This window comes from Ptychodera flava, chromosome 13 (genome assembly GCF_041260155.1).
Source record: "Ptychodera flava strain L36383 chromosome 13, AS_Pfla_20210202, whole genome shotgun sequence".
In the NCBI taxonomy this organism is placed as follows: domain Eukaryota; kingdom Metazoa; phylum Hemichordata; class Enteropneusta; family Ptychoderidae; genus Ptychodera; species Ptychodera flava.
The window spans coordinates 30,889,739-30,917,647 of NC_091940.1; the positions used below are offsets into that span (position 1 = coordinate 30,889,739).

The 27,909-nt window shown below is 36.9% G+C and overlaps 1 protein-coding gene across 1 annotated transcript in view; it reads left to right on the forward strand.

Annotated features, from left to right (window-relative positions):
- Window positions 1-27,909, forward strand: part of LOC139148141 (uncharacterized) — a 190,109-nt gene that overhangs the window by 77,559 nt on the left and 84,641 nt on the right. The window contains exons 37-54 of the mRNA XM_070719450.1: window positions 11,740-11,862; window positions 12,650-12,772; window positions 13,404-13,526; window positions 14,169-14,291; window positions 15,253-15,381; window positions 17,866-17,988; window positions 18,217-18,339; window positions 19,166-19,288; window positions 19,454-19,576; window positions 19,837-19,959; window positions 20,130-20,252; window positions 22,202-22,324; window positions 23,131-23,253; window positions 24,864-24,986; window positions 25,190-25,312; window positions 26,578-26,700; window positions 27,023-27,145; window positions 27,374-27,496. Of these exons, the coding sequence (XP_070575551.1) occupies window positions 11,740-11,862; window positions 12,650-12,772; window positions 13,404-13,526; window positions 14,169-14,291; window positions 15,253-15,381; window positions 17,866-17,988; window positions 18,217-18,339; window positions 19,166-19,288; window positions 19,454-19,576; window positions 19,837-19,959; window positions 20,130-20,252; window positions 22,202-22,324; window positions 23,131-23,253; window positions 24,864-24,986; window positions 25,190-25,312; window positions 26,578-26,700; window positions 27,023-27,145; window positions 27,374-27,496 (2,220 nt within the window). The remainder of the gene's footprint in view (window positions 1-11,739; window positions 11,863-12,649; window positions 12,773-13,403; window positions 13,527-14,168; window positions 14,292-15,252; window positions 15,382-17,865; window positions 17,989-18,216; window positions 18,340-19,165; window positions 19,289-19,453; window positions 19,577-19,836; window positions 19,960-20,129; window positions 20,253-22,201; window positions 22,325-23,130; window positions 23,254-24,863; window positions 24,987-25,189; window positions 25,313-26,577; window positions 26,701-27,022; window positions 27,146-27,373; window positions 27,497-27,909) is intronic.

Below are 27,909 nucleotides of genomic sequence, written 5' to 3' on the forward strand. Positions count from 1 at the left end.
GTCAGAATGGTGGTCAGTGTGTTCCTATACAAGGTTCATGTACACAGTACAGTTGTTCATGCCCTCAGTGTTACGAAGGACAGTTTTGTCAAACTCGTGAGTATGTGATTTGAATTGAATTGCAAAACTTGAAGTTTAAGTGTGCGGACAATATTTTTAGTGGTTTCAAGTTCTGCATCTCTTAAATACATTGCTTGTTTCTTCTAATTGGCTCACTGAAAAAAACTATGCCTGCTCAGTATTCTCTGCAAATATGAAGAGAAATCCCAGTAAACAAAATAGGGTTCTACAGTTCTTGGATGATTTAGATGTTAAAATTGTACTGATTGCCACCTGCATTGTAATAGGATACTGATTGACTCATAAGCATTGTTATGTCTTAAACAGTAAACAGTAGAGTCTATAACTAGACACTACCTACCTGCCCAGTACATTTGCTCGACTCACAGTATTTTAAATTCCTGTCTGTATTTTAGCAATGTGATTCATTGCAAAGACGTATCAGATGATAACAGTACTGCAACCAAACTGCTGAAAGCCAGCTTCTGCTAGATGCAATGAATATTTGGTTGCTTCTCTTTCATTTATGATCATACCTGCCATAACTGCTTGTACTGAGTAGAATTTACCTAAGTCACAGCATAGTTTGAAGAAGTACATATCCTATAGCCAATGAGATGAGGAACGGAAACTACAGAGCTCATGTGTGGCATAGGGCTTGGATTAGCTCTGAGCTTGATAATTATATATTTACAAGGATAACAAATACTTTCTTGTACATGTTGCTTTATGCATCTTATTGTGACTGCTATGGAAAAGTTTTGCACAATGAATCCATTACACAAATAGTGTTTTATACCGAGAAAGACATTATCAGTATGCTTGATTTCCTCATTGACAACATATTTGTTGAATTTGGAGGACACATTTTCCAACAGTGTATAGGAATTCCCATGGGCACTAACTGTGCTCCCTTACTTGCCGACTTATTTCTGTTCTCATACGAGGCAGAATTTATCCAGAACCTTATCAAGCAGAAAAAGGTCTCTGTAGCTCGTACTTTCAACCTAACATTTAGATACATAGACGATGTTATTTCATTGAATAACTCTGAATTCAGTAAATATCTCGCTATGATTTATCCTCCAGAATTGGAGATTAAAGAAACTACAGAACGGCCTCTTCTGCTTCATATCTGGACATTTACTTGACTTTGACTCCAATGGTCACCTTTCTACTAGGCTATATGACAAGAGAGATGATTTCAACTTTAGTATAATTAATTTTCCACACCTCATCAGTAATATTCCACTCTCACCTGCTTATGGGGTATACATTTCCCAGCTTATACGATATGCAAGAGCATGCAGTTCATATGGTGATTTTGTAGAGAGACATGGCCATCTCTCTTTCAAACTGTTAAATCAAGGTTACACCAGAGCAAGACTTGTCTCTACATTCAAACGCTTTTTTGGCAGGTATCGCAAGCTGGTAGATAAATACAATATCTCTCTTCGACAAATGATCACTGATGGCATCGGTGACATTGGGCCTTAGTTAGTGACCACTACCTATCTGACTTACAGATTGATATATGGCGGGTGCCACATGTGGGGCAGGATGCGCTTACTATTTTCGAAACACCTGACATCACTTCTTGGTCTTTTGGCCAGAGGTCCATATATCTTTCTTTCATGAATTTGACTTTGTTTGTACCGTCTATTTACTGTCTGTTCTGTGCTGTTTTGTGTCTATGTTTACAACTATTGTCTTACAAATTTTGACCTAGTGTTATTGGATTATGGATTGGTATGATTGCGATTATTTTATATGCCTAAGCGGCCATGTAGATAAAGCTACGGTAACCAGAATATTCATTGCATGTTTTCAAAATAAAATCTGCCGTATACATTTATCCAACAGTATTAAATGCTTGTACCAACAACCAATGTCAGAATGGTGGTCAGTGTGTTCCTATACAAGGTTCATGTACACAGTACAGTTGTTCATGCCCTCAGTGTTACGAAGGACAGTTTTGTCAAACTCGTGAGTATGTGATTTGAATTGCAAACTTGCAGCTTAATTATGAGGACAATATTCTTAGTTGCATCAAGTTCTGCATCTGTTAAATACATTGCTTGTTTCTTTTAATTTACCCATTACAAAAACTACAAGTATGTTAATAGTCTCTGCAAATATGAAAAGACAACATTTCTTTCGATGATTGAAATTGTAAAATTTTACTGATTGCCACATGCATTGAAATAGAATACTAAATATTCATAAGGGTTGTTGTGTCTTAAACAGTGAACAGTAGACTCTGTAACCATAGACACTGCCTGCCTGCCCAGTACACGTGCTCATGACTCACAGTATTTTAATTTCCTGTCTGTAATGTGAGTCATTGCAAAGACGTATCACATGAACCAGTACTGCTCGCCAATACTACTGTTAGTCTTATGTAATTGATGCTTGGTTGCAATTGCTGATCAAACTCTGCCATTGCTGCTAGTACAATGTGCCTTAGTCACAGCTAAGTTGGAAGAAGTATCCTAAAACCAACAACATGAGGACTGGAAACTATAGAAACCTAGTGTGGTATAGTGCTTGTATTGGCTCTGAGGTGGATGTATTTTAAAGGATATCAAACAATTTTTTTTTACTTTTTGCTTTGGCATCTGATTGTACTACTTACCCGGCGAAAGTGTCGAAAGTGTCTAACATGGACTACCATGTTAGTTCATGGTCATATGACCATGGTCAACCTTGGTAGTTCATGGTCGACCATGTTGTTAAATGGCACAAATTACCATGGTTGTCCATGGTCACCAACCATGGTCAACCATGGTAAACCAAGGTAGTTAACCATGGTTAACCATGGTTGACCATGGGCATCAAACGTGGTTGACCATGTTATTAACCTTGGTCAACCATGATCACTGACCAATGGTATTTGATGGTTTTTGAAACAAAACCTTGGGTGGAAAATTGTCAGAACGGAAAAAAATCTTGGTATAAACCTCACCAAAACTCTGCAAAACACCAGTGATCCCTGACTGGTGTCATTATAACTTGACAGACTCGCTTAAGGATCAGCAAACTTAGCCTCCATTATAGTGTCCACTGCAATAACAGCCAAGCCCTTCAGATTCTATCAAAGATCATCCTCCAACATCTTCTGAGTGTTTCCCTGAATGTTCGATGAGCAAAAAAATCCAAAATTTCTCCCAAAATCGATGTTAAAAACACAGCTACTTTTCCAGTTGTTCACTGAACAGACAATCCGTTTGAAGTGAATTTTGAAGATGGCTGCTTCAAATGAGCCAATCAAATGCATTGCTTTATGACATGTGACATCATGGTAAAGGGTCAAAGGTCCAATGACAATGGACCTATGACCTTGCCTATGTTGATATCATGTTTCGAGGCAAACATTGAGTGAGACTGAGATAGTCTTAACTTCCTGCCATTGCAGCAGTGCTTTAATGCCCTCCATGTCAATAATTCCAAGAAATTCAGCTCGATATACTCAGTCTTCTGACATGAACATGAATACAGCAAATTGGTCTAAGCTTCCGGGGCAACGACATTAATTCTCTCTAACAACTGTGAATGATGTCAAGAGACTCAACTATGTAAATATAGGAGTGTATATGCATACAGCCTATTATAAATATGATCATTAAAATTTGGCATCAATATTAAACTACCATGAGTCATCAAATATCATGGTCAACCATAGTTGACCATGTGTAACCATGGTCATAAATACAATCAGTCATCAAATACCATGGTCAACCATGGTAGCTGATATCCATAAACAGGTCAGCCATGATAGACCGTGGTTAACTGTGGTAGACCATAGTATTGGAGTGCCTACTGTCGTCTCATATCATAGCCAACCATGGTAGTTCATGGTCAAACATGAAAAACCATCAAATACCTTGTGACCATGGTACACCACAATTGACATTTTGCCGGGGTTTAAAAAATGCAATGCAATGGCTAGATATTGGTTCATAAGGTTGTTGTGTCTTAAACAGTGAACAGTAGACTCTGTAACCATAGACACTGCCTGCCTGCCCAGTACACATGCCCATGATTCACAGTATTTTAATTTCATGTCTGTATTATAGCAATGTTGTCATTGCAAAGACGTATCACATGAACCAGTACTGCTAGCCTGCTTCTGTTAGATACAATTGATGCTTGGTTGCAATTGGATTGGCTATGAGCTAGATGTAATTGAAGGGATAACAAATACTTTCTTTTACACATTTCGTTATGAATGTTATTGTGACTGCTATTGCAAAGTAATGCACAATGACTCCACTGCAAAATGCCCAAGTACCATAAATTGTAGGTAAGGCTAAGTAAGAAGAATACTGATGACATGTTTTCAAAATAAAATCTGCCTTATACATTTATCCAACAGCATTAAATGCTTGTACCAACAACCAATGTCAGAATGGTGGTCAGTGTGTTCCTATACAAGGTTCATGTACACAGTACAGTTGTTCATGCCCTCAGTGTTACGAAGGACAGTTTTGTCAAACTCATGAGTATTTGATTTGAATTGAATTGCAAAACTTGAAGTTTAAGTGTGCGGACAATATTTTTAGTGGCTTCAAGTTCTGCATCTCTTAAATACATTGCTTGTTTCTTCTAATTGGCTCACGGAAAAAACTATGCCTGCTCAGTATTCTCTGCAAATATGAAGAGAAATCACACTAAACAAAATAGGGTCCAATAGGATGATTTAGATGTTAAAATTGTACTGATTGCCACCTGCATTGAAATAGGATACTGATTAACTCAGAAGTTGTGCTGTCGTAAACAGCGAACAGTAGAGTCTATAACTAGACACTGCCTGCCTGCCCAGTACATGTGCTTGACTGAAAGTATTTTGAGTTCCTGTCTGTAATAGCAATGTGAGTCATTGCAAAGACGTATCACATGAACCAGTACTGCAGTCAAACTGATGAAAGCCAGCTTCTGTTAAATATAATGAATGTTTGGTTGCTTCCGTTTTATTTTGATCACACTCTGCCATAACTGCTAGTAGAATGTACCTAAGTCACAGCATAGTTGGAAGAAGTATAGCCGTAAAGCCAATGAGATGAGGACTGGAAACTACAGAACTCATGTCATGTGTGGCATAGGGCTTGGATTGGCTCTGATCTTGATAATTATATATTTACAAGGATAACAAATACTTTCTTGTACATGTTGCTTTATGCAACTTATTGTGACTGCTATTGCAAAGTAATGCACAACGAATCATAAAGCCTACGCATAGATAAGGCTACTGTAACCAGAATATTCATATGTTTTCAAAATAAAGTGTGCCTGGTACGTTTCCCCAACAGCATTAAATGCTTGTACCAACAACCTATGTCAGAATGGCGGTCAGTGTGTTGCCCTGCCAGGCTCATGTACAGATTACAGCTGTACATGTGTGCAGTGTTATACAGGACAATACTGTCAAATTCGTAAGTATAAATTTGATTGAAATAAATGGCAGTATGATATTTTTAGCCTCACAAAGCTTAAAACTATTGAAGCTCATCTGTTATCTGTAATTAAAAGAACGGTATCAGTTATCATGCTGATATCAGTACTGCAACCAAGTTAAAGCAACAGAAGATAAATCTTCTGTACCAGCTGAAATAGCTTAAACAGCAGCATAACAAAAAGGATTTACATGAAGTCCATGTAATTCTTTGACACAAAACGACCTGCCTCGTGCCTGCATTCAAGCTTGTCTCATCATTGGCTGTATGAGTCTGAACAAAGTCACTGATGCTACCCTGCTGAAGACTAAAAGTTGTTGGTACTCTGTTCCAGCCTCTATGTTCGGATTGATAGGTTATCTGAAATTCATCCATTCCATTGTGTCACCGCTGCCAGTGCCATCTGGAAAGGTCTATCCTAGCAGTTGTGGAAAACATCAGGCAGCCAAAGAAAAGCAGAACAAATGCTTCTTGAACAATCATAACAAATGCTGTGTTGTGCACCATCTGAGCATGATAGCTTTGCTTAAGCCATGCAAAGAAACCCATGAGCACCAGGAGCTAGATTGCAAAATATTTTACATAAATAGTGGTTAGCTGTGAATCGGTGATACTGTTTCAAGAAATTGTTCTCAACACCTGTCTCCAACAGCATTACGGTAGATGCTTGTACATATGCAGGATTCAACAATATCACATGAAGACATTCAGTTTGAGGCTGTAAAAGACTCATTCAGAGGATATTGATGTACAGTTACACATTACACATTGCATTTCTGCCAAACTTGAATATTCGTAAAAATAATTGAATATACTGCTATATGTATTTTGGTAGCAAGTACCAGGTTTTGTCTGTGAGTACAGTCTCACTTTCCTGTTTTTGGTGACTATGTTTGAATTCTTTTAGAATTCATCAAAGTTTGCAATGTTATGGAACAAAATTGTCCCATATACTCTGGAACACTTTTTTGTTGTTGTTTAGTCTCACCTTGCCATAAAAGTGTAGCTTTCATAATGTGTTTGTCTGAAATGTTTTCAAAAGAATCGCTACCTGGCCAATTTTTCCTACAGCATTAAATGCTTGTACCAACAACCAATGTCAGAATGGTGGTCAGTGTGTTGCTGTACCAGGCTCATGTACACAGTACAGTTGTACATGCATTCAGTGTTACACTGGACAATATTGTCAAACTTGTGAGTATGCACTTTGATGTAGAAATTTGGTTTTTCTTGACAATATATTTGTTACACAAAGCTACACTGCAAAAGGATGCAATAATTGAAATGACTTAAAATACATGGCAGAGGATTAACATCAGCAGTTGATGTCAAGCTGTACAAACCCCAAATCCAGTACTCAAGGAAGATAAAATAGCTAAGACTACTGTTTAACCGAAGTGCTCTATGCATATATGATAGCAGCCTTAGTCTTTTCTTTGACACCATAACTAGGCAATGCTTCTTTAATAAGCTCCTGTACGTATAGGAAAGTGCATTGAATGAGTTTGTTAATACAGAGGTAACTTTGAAGATTTTCAATATTATATAATACTAATAATTACTTTATTGTATAACAATACACTTTGGAAGTGTGGTAGAGATTTCTTAAAAATATTTAGCAAGCATACTTTGTCCCTGCTGCTAGTACCTTTTGCAAGGGAACTACAAAGATTTCTTGGAAATTTCCTGGAGCCAATAGCATGAAGACTAGAATCTCCTGATCTCTTGATCATAGTCTGCCACTGCTACTGCTTGTACCTTTTGCAAGGGTCACTGCACCATTGCCTGGAAGTTTCCTGGAGCCAATAGCATGAAGAATGGAATCTCTGGCTACTTTGTTGTGCACTAGGGTTCCTAGACAGCTGGTGAATTGTTAACAAAGATGAGAAATGCTCTTCTGGTTATTCCTGCATCTGAACGAAACAGTTTTTGCACTTCAAGTTAATTTTTACCAATTGCCAGAACAAAAAATGCATAACAGAAGTCATGTTAAGTGAATTAGTGATATACTTTCAAAAGAATTGCTAATGTATGGTTGATTGGTTCTTTTGAATTTATCGATCATGGTACATCACTGCTGCTAATACTATAGATCATGGTATACCACTGCTGCAAATGCCATCTGCAAGAGTCATCAACAGATGTTTGAAAATATCTTGTATTTTTACAAAGGGAAGACCCAAAGCTGCTGTAACTACCTCTGACAAACAACTTTGCCAAGTGATATGTAACATCAATTGCTAGGCTAGAGCACCATATATTTCTCTTTAGTAATGTTGTTTAGACATTGTTGATATGATTTAAAAGAACTACCTGGCCAATTTGTCCTACAGCATTAGATGCTTGTACCAACAATCAATGTCAGAATGGTGGTCAGTGTGTTGCAGTACCAGGCTCATGTACACAGTACAGTTGTACATGCATTCAGTGTTACACTGGACAATATTGTCAAACTTGTGAGTATGCACTTTGATGTAGAAATTTGTTTTTTTGACAATATTTTTGTTACACAAAGCTACACTGCAGTTGCACCCTATCTCTTGTTTGAAATGACCTTAAAATACATGGCAGAGGATTAACATCAGCAGTTGATGTCAAGCTGTACAAACCCCAAAATTCTGTATTAGATTCAGAAATAGTGTGGACTACTATTTAACCCAAGTGGTCTATGTTTTACAACATAACCAATGTCTCCATGGTAACTCGTAATTATATAATAGATACTTGGTACATTTTCTTAAAAAATTATTAGCAATCATACTTTTCCTCTGTTACTAGTTCATATACATTTTGCAAGGGATACTGGAAGATTTTAGAAATTTCCTAGAGCCAATAGGATGAAGATTGGAATGTTGTGATCTCTTGATTATATAATGCCACTATTGCCAGTACCTTTAGCAAGTGTCACTGCACAATTGCTTTGAAATCTTCTGGAGCCAATAATGTAAGGATTTGATCTCCTGATCACTTGATCATACCATGCAAGTGCTAGTATACCGGTATTTGCAAGGGACACTGCACGTTAGCCTGGAAATTCCCTGGAGCCAATTACATGGAGACCAGAATCACTTGATGATACCGTGCCACTGCTCCCAGTATATTTTGCCAGGGGTCACTGCACTATTGCCTGGAAATTTCCTTGAGCCAATAGAACGAAGACCAGAATCTCCTGATCTCTTGATCATAACATGCCACTGCTGCTAGTACATTTTGCAAGGGTTACTGCACAATTGGTTGGAAATTTCCAGGGGCCTAGAGAGTGAAGACTGAAATCTCCTGATCTCTTGATCATACTATGCCACTGCTGCTAGTACCTTTTACAAAGGACGCTGCACAATTGGTTGGAAATTCCTGGAGCCAAGAGCGTGAAGTCCAGAATCTCCTGATCCTCTTGATCATACCATGGCACTGCTGCTAGTACATTTTGCAAGGGTCACTGCACCATTGCCTGGAAATGTCCTGGAGCCAAAAGTATGAAGACTTGAATCTCCGGATCCCCTGAATTTGTTGTGCACTTAGGTACCTAGACAGCTGTTGAATTGTTAACAAATTTAAATATGAGAAATGCTCCTTTGGTTATTCCTGCATCTGAATGTAACAGCTTTTGCACTTCAAGTCAATTTTCACCAATTGCCAGAACATGAAATCATACCGCACAAGTCATGTTAAGTGAATTAGTGATATATTTTCAAAAGAATTTGCTACCTGGCCAATTCTTCCAACAGCATTAGATGCTTGTACCAACAACCAATGTCAGAATGGTGGTGGGTGTGTTGCTGTACCAGGTTCATGTACGGATTACAGCTGTACATGCCTACAGTGTTACACCGGACAATTCTGCCAAACTTGTAAGTATGGATCGAATGAAATTTGCAATTAAACCATGGGAAAATGTTGCTCGCGGTTGTACTAACTGAAGGATACTGACATAAACAGTTGTGTGCCATTAAAGGAGGAGCCTCCCCTTAAAAGGACGCCAAGGTATGGGCGTCGTTCATTGTGTAAGTGGACACCAAACAGGCAACAAGCGGGCACATGCTCCAGACAATGCCACTTTTTAGTTTTCCCCGACCACAAAAACACAGACAGACTGCCAAGCGGTCAGCGCGAAGTTGCTGCCGATTGAACTCTGTGGTTATATTCAAAGTCTAACGCGACTGGAAGACAATTTTTTAGGAAATTCGAGCGTTTGTGGTGGTGAATCAATGACCGTTGGCGATTTGAACCGACCGTCAATCAATAGCTTGCATAAACTCTGTTTGCAGGATTAGCAAAATGTGATAAAAGGTTGAGATCAGTTTGTGTAATCAGTGTTATAGAAATCAAACATCGTACTGGCCAAGCGTTTGACTAGGAGGAGAACTCCACTAATGCGAAAACCTGGGATTGAAAAGTGCGGCACCTTTGCTGAATGGGTCTCCACAGCGTCTGCAAATGATAGACTACTAGGGTAACTGCAGCCATCTTGGATGTGAAGTTTTTTGTTTTTGCTGGTTATAAATATATATACACATCTACTGCACAAATTTTAATTCTCTTGAGGTACAAAATATTTTAAAATTTTAAGCCACTCAAGGTACAAAAATAAATCCCTGCAGAAAACACTTTTGTGAGAATATTCTATGATTAGCCCAGAAAGAAGATAAGATTTGATGTCCAATGTTCCAGTTTATGAGCATCCTGTAACATAGCAATGCGAGGCCTCTCTGTGGATTACAATCACAGGATAAAGTTCATCCTTGGTGCTTGCACTTTCTTGCACCATCTGCTGTTGCGATGCCAACATAGAGAGTAGCTGAAAAAGAGTAGCTGAAAAAGAGTTACATGACAATAGCTGTGCTGTGCAATTGTCTCATTGACAATCATGGGACATCTGTTTTATTGTAATCCCCAGGTTTCCCTACTCCTGCTGATAAAGTCTTGTTACATCTTCTGTAATGTGTAGAAAAGAAACCACTAAGAACAGCAGTGGTCAGAGTGAACTTCATGTCAAATTATCAGTTTCTGGTGAATCTTCACCCAAGACATTATTTCAAGATGGCGGAAAAGGTCTTGCAGCACCTCAAGGACATACCAGTATTCTAGCATCAAACTTGGAAATTATTCCCGAGTTTCATTTTTCACTTTCAGGAGTGTGCAGTTCACAGTGAACTCAGTCCAAAGGATGTTCATAGAACAAGCAAAATTTTGTTTTCTCATACAGTTTTCTCAACAATTGCCAATCATAAAAGCGATCTTAAACAATTTTGTAAATTTAACAAGGTTTTTGACCCTTGTAACTGTTCTCAGATCTTGCCATTTCTACTTTGTTAAGTTCGAAACTGATTGAAAACTTACTGTATTTTCTACCCTGGGTTGATAGCTCTGCTGCTGGACAGAATTGTCTCCAAGGCTGTCTTTCACCCAGTTAAGGGATGCATTCATTGCTTCAATAAAGTTTGTGTATGATGTGTATTGGCGAGTTTGTGTGCGAATGCGTCATGAACACTACAGGGGTTGGAAGGGTTGCGGTCAGGGGTTGCGCAGTTAGAAATATTGTAACAATATAGCTCAGTTATAGAACCACTCATTTTTTGAAAGTGGGGATGTAGCTGAGCGGTTTGGACTCTGGTATCTTCGCTAGGTATCTGAGTGCTGTACAATATTGGTTCGAACCCAATCCAAAACTTACGGTATTGTCAAGTGACTTGAATACATTAATTAGTACGAAAAGGAATACTTAGAGTCTGAACAGGATAGATATTACGAATGTTCTGTATAACTTTCTTTCAACACTTTCACTGTGCTTTGTGCACTGGTACTTGTTCAGATTCTTTCTCTGCTGTACTTTGTTTTTTGTCCTATATACTGTGTCATGTGACTTTTGACTTATGCTGTTTAGATTAACAGATGGTTATAATTTCTGTTTATTCAAGCATAAAACATTTTGCGTCTCTTTGTTTAACAGTAAACTTGTTTGTCTTGGAAATCTGAGAGAATTTGAAATTTTGTTCTGAAGATATATGTTCATTCTTGCAGAGAGAGTATGAAAATTGGCTTTTCTATGGATATAATCTTCAGCCAATAAATGATTATCAAAATCATTAAAATTACATTGAAAATAATGTTAAATGCAGTTGTAGTCTCATCGTAAGTTTCAATTTTCTTGACCTGCAGATTTATAATACTAGCATAATTTTTATAATACTCATTAACCTAAAATGTTCATATTTTTTATTTGAAACAGTACTGAACCCATGTGATAACAACCAGTGTGAGAATGGAGCTGCTTGCACAGCAATACCAGGCTCTTGTACTGGCTATACCTGTACCTGCAGTGGTTGCTTCCAAGGCCAGTTTTGTGAAATAGGTATGCTACAGTCAAATGGCACTGTGGTCAAACATATTATGTGAGGTCACACAAGCTATGTTAATTTCTTGCATATCACTCTCGCCAATTTGCATATTGCTGTCAATTATGTAAGCACCAAATAAATATTATTCAAACATGCACAAGAGTACTAGGCAGAATCAACATTGCGAAATTCGTACTCTTTATACATGTACACAGTGATTGGACAGCAATGTGAATGACTGTGTGATATAAGGTAGGCAAGTATTATCAATAAAATCCCATGAAGACTGGCGTCAGATGGTACAAACAATCTTAAATCATGAAAATTCTCATCAATAAAATCCCATGATAGATATAGGTGGTACATATACAGAACCCTCAAGATGAATATCTTTGTAAATTCATATGAAGCTGTTCACTAAATGTGGTACAGACAATGCATCCGTGTGGGGCATGCTGAGCAATGCTTCGGCAAGTCCAGTATGCTCGGTGCAAAGCCCAAGTTTGCACATACTTGTGTTTTAAGCCTAGCAAGATTATTATTATTCTGTTTGACTCAGAATAGCTTTGTGTGTATGTGTAGTGGACTTCACAACATCATGTATGTGTGAGCATGTGAAATATTGTGCAGAGTTTTGTAGGGTTTGAACTGGAGGTTATGTTATTCTGTAGCCAATCATAGTTTGTATCAATAATTCACATCAAATGCTTACTGATAACAGAGATCTTTTATGGCCTTTCCAAATTTCACAGTGATCATATGTTAAGGGTAATGCTTTGTCTGTCACAATGTTTCTCATAGCGATTGATCAGTGCACCAACCACTTCTGTCAAAATGGTGGGGCTTGTGTTAGAACTCCAGGATCTTGCTCTGACTACACCTGTGCATGCGCTGAATGTTTTGAAGGACAATATTGCTTCACCCGTAAGTACTGCAAATGACTTGGTGTTTTGTCCCAAGTCACTTTTCATTGAATGTACCAGTACAATGCTCCTGTTTACCATGTTCCCTTATTTGTTGGCAGCGTGATCGAAGAATGTGACATAGTCAATAAATACCTTACATAGGCATAGAGTGAAAATCACAGATGTCACGGTTGACTATTAAACATACAAAGACAAAGTAACATGTTTTGTTCACTCTATTAATCATTTTCAGCTCTCAGACTAATTGGCTAAACTTGTCAGACAAGTTTCTATTTTATGTAAATCCCTTTGCATGCCCCTATGAAACAAACTTTACAATTGTTACAACCATTTCTAAGCTCTTTCATTTGAATTCTTTCTGTATGGCCACTCCTAATGTATTAGTGGAACTTAGCCAAAGTCTACAGATAGTGCAAACATAAAATTAATTTGGTAAGTAAACTTTTCAGAGGGAAACAAAGAATTATCACCATCTAAAGGACAATGTTGACAAGATTGATACAAAAAGTTGGAATCGATGGCTAGCGAAGGGTTTAAAAATCTCTGGACAGTGAAATATAAGAAGTCAACTTTTGATGCTTGTACACATTCTGCAAAATAAATCAATATTATCTTTTAATGCCATGTAGGTGTGAATCAATGTATAAATCATGAGTGCGCCAATGGAGGAATTTGCATCGCTACGGCCAATTCTTGCGTTGACTACACATGTAATTGTGTCAATTGCTACACAGGGCCACGCTGCCAAACCTGTAAGTGCCATTTTAATTTCGGTGTAGTCCTATCATATCTTATGATAGTAAATGTTGTTCGTCAGTACCGAACCCATTGTGTTATCAAATAATTTCCAAACAGCCAGTCAGGTAGAGAATAGCCTTACGAATCAAATGAAACCTTTCGAGACACTGCACATTGCCAGAGCAGCCATGATGAAAGAGTGCAGACAGAAGACAGAAAACATGTATCTGTGCTAATACCTCACGGAAGATAACAATGAATAAGGGAATCTGAATTATTATACAAGCATCTCCCAATAGCCAGTGTTTGACGAGTACCTCTGTGTCATCAACTGTTTTTATGGTTTAAAATGAATGATCGGCCATAGAAAGCTATTCATATTGATAGGGTAATTACACAGGATTTTAGATGTTCTACGTTCATTTAATTCAATGAAGTCTTCAATTGGTTTGTTTCCTGGGTCACATATGAATGGAAATTTTCAACTATTTCTAGGCTCAAATCTGAAGTGAAATGAATTTATTAATTTGGCATTAAGATACAAGGAAACATTTATTGCGATGCAATATCTAGTTCTACCTTGTTTGATGATTATAGCCATAGTGATATTTCTAACAATAATCCTGACACACTTTGTATTTCCTGATGGGAAACAGTACTGAACCCATGTGATAACAACCAGTGTCAGAATGGAGCTGTCTGCGTAGCAGTACCAGGCTCCTGTACCGACTACACCTGCACTTGTAACGGTTGCTTCCAAGGCCAGCTTTGTGAAATAGGTAAGGGAGAGGTGTCATCAAATGTGATATGTATAGGATAAAGCCTGAGTACGAGGGCTCTTCTGGTATATAAAGTCCAACCCAATGATAAAATGTTGAGGCCACAGGCCGAGACATTTTATCGTAGGGTTGGACTTTATATACCAGAAGAGCCCAAGTACGAGGGTTTTATCCGACTTAAAAATTATTGCCCCTAACTGATATATTTTCGTTTTCAATGTGTTTACGTCAACCGTCCCTTTGTCAATGTAACATTTTTAGGATATGAATTAAAACTTTTATTTGTGAAATAGCCTTCCAATGTAATGGAACATCCTATAAATGCCCTAGGGCACATTTGTTTCTGTTTGTGCCACCGCAGATTTTGTGTTGCAGCTGGTTTCTGCTGTGTTACCAAATCTGAATATTAGGGAAAAAACGTACCAGATGTCTACAGAATATGACATGTTCACTTTTGATTCGACAGTACTTTACTACGGCGCTGTCATTTGTTTCTGAAATTTGGTGACCAAGGCTTTACGAGTAAATAAAACACCCTGAATTGAGCACTCTGATTGGTCAATCAACAGTAGATAGTTTTTAACTGTACATATACTCTTTAATACTTAAGCCATGAAAATTCCAATTAAAGTCAACAGTAGGAAGTACCTGTAGGATTAAAATAGGCTGTGTAATGTTTATGCATTGAAGATATTTTTAAATGGAGACTTTATGAAATCTGTGGAAGTAAGGTCTAATACTTTGATTTATTGTAAGTCAAACAACAATAACTTCAAAATAGTTCCTGTTGATTTCAAAGTTGCAAATAATTTGTTTTAAGAAAACTTATTTCACAAAAAATCTTGTATAGACACAGTTGACATGTATATAATGCGTGTATACAATTCACATACATTTACTATTCCAATCAAGAGGGAGCACAGTGTCATTAATGTCATTTTTGTTTTGTTCGACCTGCCAGGCATCAATGCATGTGAGAATCACTTTTGCCAAAATGGTGGAGCCTGCATCAGCACTGCTACTACGTCCGACTGCACCTCTTATAGATGCCAATGTACTGGATGTTATAGTGGGGACTTTTGTTTTACACGTGAGTTAAGTTATAAGGATGTTTCTTTTCATGCAAGTGAATATGATTGGGAGGCAGGAATTTATTTTGCATTAATACCCCACAATTGTAAATTCTACATGCTCAGAGATAGGTACATACACCAGTACCCCTACTTCCAAACACCTCACCATCATCTCACTATTTGTGGTAGTACCAGTGTGGAGGTTAGATCGCAGTCCAGCCCCATCGGACAAATTCTCATTGCAGTAGTAGTGATTTCTATTTTACACACAGTTCGCGTAAATGGTGTTATCACATGCACAAGCCAAGTTTGTCGTCTCCGAACAAAAATACGGGATTTATTCTCTGGTCGTTCTACGTCATGACAACCCGCGCCTATGTCATCAATTTTGGAGCGTCGGACCTTCTTTTTGTCGATCTTCGTGTGCTCGTAAATATGTAAACAAACAACATGGCGGCCGATGTTTCTCCCACGATCAAAAGTCATGTAATGAAATCGATATTTTCACAAACTACGACATTACTTATCCGAACAATGTAAACACAAGAGTGTACCGCCTGTATATTCCGAAGGAATTACGTGAATAATTTGCGGAAACAACGAACTCGAAGCTGGTCGCGTATACCGTGGGTTTCGTACGTACGCATTGCAAACTGGGTCAGGCGCGACGTTTACAGTGTTTGCGCCGTCGAGATTCAGTCGATATTTGTTCCTGAAAAATAGCGTATCTTCGTCTGTGATAAATTTCTAGGATTATGCTATCTTTGAAATAGAGTATAACTTTGCCGAAGGTAGCCTACGTGTAGACCTAGATCTGTCATTTGCTCCACATATGAACGAATGTGAGCGCTAACGCACACGACGGACGACTGGAAATGATTGACAACTTGTGTACGGCATACTGATATTTATTCCTAAAGTAGTTCAAAATTTTAAACGCGGTATTGTCATGGAAAACTTATTTTATTTTGCAAAAAATAACGAATTCTTGGCTTGTGCATGTGATAAGTATATTATTCCCTAATATTTTTCTTCGTTCAGCTCAGAAAATACGAGTGACGTAATGACCGTGTCACCACGAGCGTAGACGAGTGGTGACACGGTCATTACGTCACTGGTATTTTCTGAGCTGAACGAAGAAAAATATTAGGGAATAATATCTAATTCTTTTGTGAAGTCTAGTTTAAATAATAGCTGTGGCAGCAAAATGTCAGACTAATAAGTCAACAGAAGGGATGACAACCTCGCAAACATTTGCTGTTTTTGTCACCATATGGATCAAAATTTTAGGTTTTTAAATTTTTGTTCGCCACATTTTACTCCTCTCAATCAGCGTGCGAAGGCAGCTGTTTTTCTTATCATGCACAGCCACTTGGTGCGATGGCAAAACATCTATGCCTCTGCGTCTATCAAAATTCTTGGAATGGTTATTTCTCAAGCATTGTGACCCCGACTTTGCTGCCTTGTACTGAGATCCACAAATGATAAAATGATGCTCTCAAGTGCATTATCATATTATGCATATGTATTGCCCTACATTTGCCAGATACGTTGAAGTTTCTTCGTATGTATTGATGGTTCATACTTGATCTCAGGACCATATACATATATAAAAAACTAGAAAACAGTGTGGTCAATTCAAGCAACTTACAGGGACTTTTAAAAAATTGTTGTGGTGAGTTTGATCTAGACATGTCATAGTTGCATGTGAGTTTAATATTTTTAGATAATTTTCAATCATATTTTAAACTGACTTGTTCCAAGACATGTATTGATGAAGCAGTAAACTGCCCCCAACTCAAACCCTGTCATCAAGTGAAATGACTTTTAATGCTTTCCTAATGCATCAACTGTATTTCTGTTCACCATATAAAGATGCCAGGATAGTGCTTGTTCTTACGTTGTAGTGAATTGTCTGTCTTCATGAGATGTGGTCTTTGTACAACACCTTTTAGACATGTTATTGTAGTATTGATGGTCAGCGTATACATACATTTGCAACAATGCCTGAATATTTCGAAATCAGTAAGCAGCTGATGGCGTTTTTCAGATCACATCTCATTTGCCTTCCCACTATTAAGTTTGTAACATCAAACATCTGTTACTTGTGCTTCCATAATCTGAGCTGAAGAGTGTATGGTCACATCCTAAACCCAGTGAGCGTGCAATTAGACTAGGAGTGGTGATGATCTCCTTGCATCTTGAAGACTCCATCAAATATATCAATCAGTTTAGCTATGAAATATCGACTGATGGCTTCAAAAGGTCATGCATAAAAACAGCTGCAAAAGAGAATAAAACCATTATGTGGTGTTGTTCCAGTCATTTCTTTCATTGGCTTAGTGTTGCATGAGTGCCCTGCTTTGCTTTGATAGGGTTTTTAACAACAATGTTGAATATGCTAACTGCTATATAGTGCTACTATGCTTTCCTATGTCTATTTATTTTATGTTGCTTCATTAATTATCAAACTATACTTGTCTGCTTGCCAATTTACATAGTGTTAAATCCATGCACCAACAACTTCTGTCAAAATGGAGCTGCTTGCGTAGCTGTGCCCAACTCATGTACAGAATATACGTGTCAGTGTGCTGGCTGTTACACTGGACAGTATTGTACAGCATGTAAGTTGCCTGCATCTTTCAGTATTCTTTTATTTTAAAGTGCTTAATGCTTTAAAGTGCTGAAAGACTTTCTGTTGTAAAGTTACAATTATGTAGAATTTTTACATTTCAAAACACTTGTGATATAAATAGTATGCCTTTTGCTTATATGTTAATATTTTTTCTTCTATCATCAAATTTACTTTGCATATATTATAAATAATTTATTTGCTTTGCTCACATAAATAGTGCAGGATGCTTGCACCAGTAACTTCTGCCGGAATGGAGCTGCTTGCATAGCTTTAGCTAACTCATGTACAGAGTATGTATGCCAGTGTACTGGCTGTTACACTGGACAGTATTGTACAACATGTAAGTTATTTGTACTTTTCAACTTTGCAGAATATAAAACAATTTATGTAGTCTTGACTATCATTGAATAGCATGTATTACATCAACAAAGCCTTTTAAACTCCTCCGGAAAGTTTGCCTTCTGTTAATGTAAACTTACTTGGCCTTGTTAGGAACCTGAAGGCTTTATTAAGCACAATAGTTTGTTAAAGCTACAGTCGATACGTTAATGTGTGTATATAAACGATGCTTGTAGGATGTTGGGTCACACAATTTTAAGATAAAGATGGTCGCAGCTGTAGTTGCAGATCCTAACAAGTATTTGAAGGCAGTAATTGCAATAACAATTGCAGTTGGTCAATTAATATAACACAGATGCTGAAGACTTTAAAGAATACGATGTAACAGGCATTCTAGAAATTATTATAAAGGCTGACTGAAAGAAGCCCAATGCACTGTTTGAGCATTCCATTTTTAATCAATCCATTAGTTCACCTTTCTGTTTATTGACTAAGTGAACAACTGTCCGCAGAGGATCACGCTTACAATTCCAAGATGTTCAAAATCAAAATGGCCTCAAATAGTAAATGGAAATATTAAAGGCTGTAGTATTTCATAAGGTGGAGTGTAGGTTTATGATGTTGTTAATATTTGGTTTCATATGCAAAAATGGCCTATTTCTTATTACATTAGAGCGATTTCATATTTAATACTAATTTTCATCCAGTCATAAATGTAAAGTCAGTCATTGTTTTCATTTACTAGAAAGTTATTTTGGCGCTACCAAATTAAAACAATATATATTGCTATTTTCACTTCTTTTTCTTTGCTCTGCTTGCATATACAGTGCTCAATGCTTGCACAAATCATATCTGTCAAAATGGAGCTGCTTGCATAGCTGTGCCCAACTCATGTACAGAATATACATGTCAGTGTACTGGCTGTTACACTGGACAGTATTGTACAACATGTAAGTTGCTTTTAATCTGTTAGCTTTTGCTGTTAATTGGCCTACTTATTAGTTTTGTAAGAAAAAATAGAACTTTTATGCACACTTTCTTCGCATACAAATATAATTGCTTTTATTTGTGTTGAACACTTTTTAAAATTTATGTTTTCTTGCTTGCATATAAAGTGCAGGATGCTTGCTCAAATAACTTCTGTCAAAATGGAGCTGCTTGCATTGCTGTGCCCAACTCATGTACAGAATATACATGTCAGTGTATTGGTTGTTTTGATGGACAGTATTGTACAACATGTAAGTTAAATATTTGGCTTTCTGGTTAATCTTCTCTTTCATATTCTCTATCATATCTCTATCATATCTCTTTCATATTTATTCTGCATAATTATTGGAAATAATGCAGAGTTTAGAATAATTATGCACAATAAGCACATATCTAAGCATGTAATATATATTGTAATGCTAAAATTTGCACACATAAGATAATCATAAATGTTAAATTTATAATTTATACTGTCATTTCCATACTTTCATCACTCTGCTTCCATGTATAGTGCTGGATGCTTGCAACAATAATGTCTGTCAAAATGGAGCTGCTTGCATAGCTGTGCCCAACTCATGTACAGAATATACATGTCAGTGTACTGGCTGTTACACTGGACAGTATTGTACAACATGTAAGTTGCTTTCCTCTTTGAGCTTGTGTCTTTAATTGACTTGTGCCTTTAATTGACTTGCTTACTTGTTTTGCAAAATAAGTTTATGCAGACTTTCTATATGCATACAAACACGTACTCATATAAAGATTTAAGACTTTTTTACTATGTTTTCTTGCTTGCGTATATAGTGCTGAACGCTTGCACCAATAACTTCTGTCAAAATGGAGCTGCTTGCATTGCTGTACCCAACTCATGTACAGAATATACATGTCAGTGTGCTGGCTGTTACACTGGACAATATTGTACTACATGTAAGTTACTTTAAAGTAGTGAATCAAGCCTTCAGTGTTCAGAACAGTATCAGTTCTCTGAGAATTTCTGTTTGCATGATGCAGCTTAACAAACTGTAGAGTGAAGGCAGTCTTGGACACTTGATTCCATGCAACCAGGATTTAGCTTACATTTGGCAAATGTATATATACCAAAGAGAGTATATGGTAGGTTGGTGCCGTCTGTATGTATGTATGTCCATACACATCAAAAACTCCTAAACTGCAGCACCTGCCATCTTAGTATTCTGTATACAGGTGTACCCAGAGCTTGAGATGTGAATTTCTTCAATTGAACATGTCAGTGTCAAAAATATACAAATAGGGTTAAAAAAGTGAAAATCCAGCAAATTGCTAAAACTCTGTAACCACAGGCAAGATGGGTTGAAACTTGTTTTGCAGATTCTTCTTGGTGACTTTAGTTAGATTTGTTCAAATTGTGGTGAAATTGCGATAGTTGTATTTTTTGGGCAAGTTTTCCTTTATCTGGTCAAAAAAATCTTCCCTGAAAACGATTGCCTTGAAACTTTGGTTGCATGATCCTATGGTTGGCTTCTATCAGATTTGGTCAAATTGCGTTGAAATTTTCATATTAAAGTATTTTTAGGCAATTTTCCCCACTTTGGTCAAAAAAAATCATTTTCTCCCAAAGTTTTTGTTGGATTGCATTGAAACTTGACATTCTTGATCCTAGGGTTTTTCTATAGTATTTTATAAAATTGTGGTGAAATTTTGCGTTGTGTTTATATGGGGCAATTTTTTGTATTTTTGGTCAAAAAAATCATTTTCCCTGAAATAGCTACTCTGATTTGAAACTTGGTATGCATGTACCTAGAGGCAACCTTAGTTGAGTGTCTTCAAATTGTGATGAAATTTTCATATTTGTATTTTGGGGGCATTTGTCCATTTCTGGTCAAAAATCATTTTCTCTGAAATTGCTCATCCATATGTTGCTTTTAAACTTGGTCTGCATGTTGTCAGGGGTAAACTTAGTTGAGCATGCTCACTCTTGCCTTCCACATCAAAACAAATGTGAGCCCAGTGTCATTGACACTATGTTTACCTTATGAAGTTGTCCCATCATTTGATCAGCATGTGTTACACATAGTTGCCACCTATTTGTGATTTCACGGTCAGAGGAGAGGCCACACTGATGTAAATTTGATGTAGATTATTTCACATGTCACATGATAACAGTTTCTCATTGTTGTACAGGCCTGAGAAGTATCATCTTCTGTGGTAGTGATTTCCAATGTCAATAAAATGACTAACTTACTGTTTCCATGCAATCATGGCACAGGGAGCTAATGATGGCATATTTACAGCATTTATTTGCATGATACTACCCAATAAGGGTTTTCCTAAAGTGATCTTAAGGCTTTGATATTCAGTGAGCATAATTATCTGCTTGAGATGCTGTAATAGATTGTTAAATGAATGACGAAATTTAAATATTTCAATTTTTCAAGATTTTCCCACTAGCATAGGTTAATATACATTTTATTCTATCAAGTGACTTGTCAGATTATTTTCAAAGTAAGAATTATATTAAAGTATATTCCATTTCATATAACTAAAACAATTGTTGGCGGCAGGGTTGCCTTTTTAAAACAATGAGGTATTGATAATCCTACCACAATAACATATTTGAACTGATGATGTCTAATTTCAACATAATTTCTTACATTTGTCTCTGAATGGACCATCTATAAGTATGGCTGCTTTCATAGATGGATTGACTTTTCTTTAAGTTAATTGAGTATGATTTACATCATTTTGGCAGACGCTTTATCCATGTTGTGGACAAATTGTAAAATACAGTTAGGCATGTGATCAGCTGTATGAACCATTGCATCCATTGACAAATGACTTGTTCGCCTTATACTTAATTCTTACCCTTTCTTTGCTTTGCTTTCATGCTGCATATATAGTGCTGAATGCTTGCACCAATAATGTCTGTCAAAATGGAGCTGCTTGCATAGCTGTGCCCAACTCATGTACAGAATATACATGTCAGTGTACTGGCTGTTACACTGGACAGTATTGTACAACATGTAAGTTACCTTGAAGTAGTAAATATTAAGCACCAAATGCATTTGAAAGACATTTCAGTAATATAGTAGATGGCAAGTATTTCTGTATTTCTTCACATCACTCCCCATGCCTGGTCCGCATCCACCTTTTTTAATTAATGTCTACAATTGGGATGGTATGCGGCAAACCACACAGCCCCACTTTACCAGATTACCATTGTCTGTTTGATGCATCTGTTTCCACGCAAACATAGCACAAAGTTCTTAAATGCAAACGTGATTTGCAGCATTACTTTCATGATACGATTTAATGCAGGTTTTCCTAAACTGATCTTAAAGTATTGTGATAAATTTTTTTTTATTTCAATTTTTCAAGACTTTCCCTCTAGCTGAGGTCATAAACTTTATTCTCTCAAACAGCTTGTTGGATTATTTTCGAAACAGGTTTTATCAAGCATTGTCTGAATATTACGCCAACTGCATCTTTCATTTCATGAATCTGACATGTTTCGTTGCCCCATGATTTCCTTTTTACAAATCTAGAGGTTTTGATATCTGACTAAAGTGACATGCTTAAATGTGTGCCTTTTATCAAAAAATCTCCATTTGTCTTCTCATCCCGTCTGAATAAAGCAGCTTCTATGCGTGAATTGTGTATGAATTTTTCCATGTAGGCGGACAGTTTGTTGATGTTTTGAGCCAAGCGCAAAACAGAATTATGCATGTGATTAGCTGTATAAGTTGTTTCATCCAATGACAAAGAAATTGTTATCCTTATACATGCTTTCTTTGCTTTGCTTTGCTTTGCTTTCATGCTGCATATGTAGTGCTCAGTGCTTGCACCAATAATGTCTGTCAAAATGGAGCTGGTTGCGTAGCTGTGCCCAACTCATGTACAGAATATACATGTCAGTGTACTGGCTGTTACACTGGACAGTATTGTACAACATGTAAGTTGCTTGTATCTTTTGGGTTATTTCCTATTTCTGCAGGCTTCCTAAAGGTTGATGTCAAAAGTTCAATGTATGATAAGAAACTTAATCCTTTTAATTTGGGGGTATGTGGTTGTTTACCCAAAAAGTTTCTATCTGACAAATTGATTTAAGGCAAAAATTGATGGTGGAATTGAATATTTTGAAAAAAAAAATCCAGCAGAAATGCACACTTTTGTGTTGAAGCCAGTTGGTGGATTTTTTTAAAACGTGCTAGAATGCCTTTGCCCTGGTTAGCATGAACAACGTAGGTTGTTGGCCTCTGTTGCTCTCAGAATTAATAATTATATTTTGCTTCATTTCTGGTTTACTTGTAGTCCCATTTGATGGAGCAAAGTGCAGTTATTTCAACCACCAGGACAGATGAGATAGTTCTTGTCTTTAATACCTCTAAAAGGAGAAATCTGGACTTTATTGTCGTTGTTCTTGTTCATTCATTGATAAACTTCAAGTTTGTTGTTAGTATTGTTGTATTTGCATTAAATGAAAAACACAATTAAAGTGTGTCCCCAGTGTAAACGATGCAGTACTTAGTCATATTTATTTCACCCCTCAATTGACTTATTCTTTGCTTCACTGAAAAAAAAAGAGTCTGGCAATAGGTTTCATATAAGTCAATTTAGTGTCTTGGGGTAGGGTTTGGGGAAAACCTAAGAATTTAAATTTTTTAGCCTACATTGAACGTTTGACACCGCCTCTAATTATCTAAGTGAATCATCTTATTCCTTTTCCAAGTACATTCTCTGTTGTTACTAACTGTGGTGCAGGTCTTTTTAATCAGTGACGACTTTGCTTTGGTTGCATTATTTGCCCTTTAATACTGCTTTCCACTTATAACTTCTGTAAAAGCTGCGTTTGTATTGCAGTAGCCAATGTTTTTACTGAATATACCATAATTTAATGCCTCTGCTATGAACTGCTACACTGAAAAGTGTTGTACATCTTATAACAAACTGTCAAAAGAAATCAAGTAATTGGCTGTATGCAGCCGCCAAGTGTCTGATGTTATTGAGTGGACATATCAGGACTAATTTTGATCATGGATGTAAAAAATGTTTTGATAAACTTCAGAGGACAAGTTATCATAATTTTTGTACACATGTAAAGTTGTAATGCACTTTTGCTCTTGTCAATAGCTGTCGCTATCATTTGCATGAAGTACTGGTAGTCTCTTGAAAAGTGATCTTGAGAATGATAGCTGTCACGTTGTTCACTTGACAGTTGATGTACAAAACATAGCTGACTGAATTGAAGATCATTGTTCTTTATCGCCTATTCTTCGTTGATCCATGGCTATACATATTGCAGCATTATATAATCAAACAAAACACACTTGCAGAACAACATAAATATAGCTGTAAATGATCAAAGTGACACGACAAGAAAACAAAAGTTTGGAAAATTAACAGACATAACTATTAGCTTTCCATCATTAGCAATAAATTTAGAAAATTTTTCATGCTTTCCATGAGATATCTGTTCATCCAAGTAAACAACATATACTTGAGCAACGGGGATGTTCAGTTTAATTTTATTTTTTATTTTGTTCGCTCTGCTTGCATATGTAGTGCTGAATGCTTGCACCAATAACTTCTGCCAAAATGGAGCTGCTTGCATAGCTGTGCCCAACTCATGTACAGAATATACATGTCAGTGTACTGGCTGTTACACTGGACAGTATTGTACAACATGTAAGTATCTTGCACTTTTCGGACAGCAAAACTGCTCCTATGCTCTATTTCATATTGGCCATTGATTTCTGTGAAGACCTGCTAAAGCACCAATACCAATGGCATTTTGTACATAATCATTATTTGTCTCTTGTCATCAAAAGTAGCTTGCTCATCTTGATTCTTAATGCAATTGTATTTTCTGTGCTCTCATATATATATAGTGCTGAATGCTTGCACCAATAACTTCTGTCAAAATGAAGCGTCTTGCGTAGCTGTGCCCAACTCATGTACAGAATATACATGTCAGTGTACTGGCTGTTACACTGGACAGTACTGTACAACATGTAAGTTACTTGTATCTCTCAGGATGCTTTACTTTAGCTCTGGTGTTTCATTTTTTCTGCACAATAATTCCAGAATCTGCAGACTTTTTTCCAATCATTTGAGTAATGTGTTTATACCATGTGTTATTTCTTCTCAAGTATATTCTCTTCTGTTGCCAAAAATTCCTCGTTAGAGCTGGCCCTTATGTCCATTTTTTAAAGCTTCATTAATAAGTTTATGTTCACTGCTCATACCAAATATTTCTGGTAGAATGAATTCTATATTGTAGCCAAAGTGTTTACTGGATGGGAATGTCATCTCAAAGTGGATGTTATATTTGGCAGTACTGTACACCATAACAAACACTATCAGTGTAAATTGTGTAATTTGCTGTATGAAGCTTGAAAGACTTTTGAGTTATTCATAGGACATGCCTGAACCAATTTCAATAAAGTTTATGGGTGAAGTTAGTAAAGTGTTCATACATACCGGTATATTGAAGTTGATGTGGAGTAAATCCAGCCTGTATGATTTTACTTCCAATTATCTCTTGTCATCATGTTAGTCATCTCTTGATACAGTTGCCCCAGAACAATATACTGTTGAGCTATAAGGCATCTTAATCTTTAAAGCTGAATGTATTCAGTGTTTTCCTTTGAGTGTTATTGTGTGAAAAACTAACAAACTTGTGGCTAACAAATTCTTAGGTATATTTCCAGCTGTTCGTAATCAAAGTATCCAGACAGAACAGCACGCCCTCAGTACAAGACATCTAACATAAATATTGCAGTGAAATGAATGACATACTTAACATAAATGACAAGTGATCAGCTAGGGAAACATTAACCAAACTTTTAAATCATTGGTGTTTGACTTTTATTCTCATCGGTGCCTTGTTGGGTATATTTTGCTGTAGTGATACTTGAAACATGAGATGAAAATATGTTTTTGAGTGCTTCACGAACTCTACAACGTGTTGAGAGGTCTCAGTCAGAAAAATGTAACAACTTAGCCGGCTATTGAACCACTCTTTTTGGGAGTGGAGATTTAGCCGACTGGTTCTGTCTCAGGCCTCTCAGCTAGGCAACTGATGCCGTATGTTGTGGGTTCAAATCCGATTGAAAACTATCCGTATTTTTATCATGAACCATACATTCTAAATCAGAAACAGTTTTCTTTCTGTCAAAGATGTTCTGTTTTTATGAGGAAGTCAGATATGCTTGTGCCACTGTAGTCTCACATTACTTTTCTTTTCCATTTTATTTTGCTCTGCTTGCATATATAGTGCAGAACGCTTGCACCAATAACTTTTGTCAAAATGGAGCTGCTTGCATAGCTGTGCCAAACTCATGTACAGAATATACATGTCAGTGTACTGGCTGTTACACTGGACAGTACTGTACAACATGTAAGTATCTTGCACCTCTCAGACAGCATGCTGAGCTTTTCTTGCTCTACTTCATAAAGGCGATATTGACTCTAATGCAGACCTTCAAAGCACACTATAAATATGTACATCAAAATATTTTTGGACATATTAATTTGCTTGCAAAAATTATCAATGTTCTTTTATTTGCTTGCACATATTGTGCTGGATGCTAAAAATAATTTACTTGCAAAAATCACTCCAATGTTATGTTATTTGCTTGCACATGTAGTGCTGGATGCTACAAATAATTCATTTGCTTGCAAAAAATCACTTATGCTCTTTTATTTGCTTGCACATGTAGTGCTGGATGCTTGCACCGATAACTTTTGTCAAAATGGAGCTGTTTGTTTTGCTGTGCTCAACTCATGTACAGAATATACATGTCTATGTACTGGCTGTTACACTGGACAGTATTGTACAACATGTAAGTATCTTGCACCTCTCTAACATATTTCTGTACTATTCTAGTCTTTTTTTTGCTGTGCTTGATATGCCTAACAACTGCCTATTTTGAAGACTTGCTGACCATATGATGTTTGGTGGCAAAAACAACTTTTTTCATACACATGCAATCTTTATCTGTCACCTTTGAAAGTTGGTTGCGCTTTTTAAATCTTAAATTATGTGTACCTTTCTCTGCTTGCATATGTAGTGCTGAATGCTTGCACCAATAATGTCTGTCAAAATGGAGCTGGTTGCGTAGCTGTGCCCAACTCATGTACAGAATATACATGTCAGTGTACTGGCTGTTACACTGGACAGTATTGTACAACATGTAAGTTTCTTTCATCTACCAGCAGGCCTGTTCTACTCTTTATTACCTTCTTGAAGACATACTTGAAATTATGTTGTATTTCAACACAATTTCCTACATTTGTCTCTGATTGGAGGATCAAAGTATGGCGTCTTTCAGAGATTGATTGATTTTTAAGTCCTGCAATTGAATATGAATTTCATTAACTAAGCAGACACTTTATCCATGTTGCGGAGAAATTACTTAAAGGTATGGAAATCGATCCCAGGGCTAGGAGTGGCACATGTAAAACAGTGTGTATCTTTGCGTCAGAGGCGGAATAAATCTATTTATCCAGGAAATCTTAATCCCGACTGCTATGTTTGTACGCACATAGAGCCGGTCGACGTTAGGGACACAAAAAACAACACGAGGAACAAACAGGCAGTGGTTTT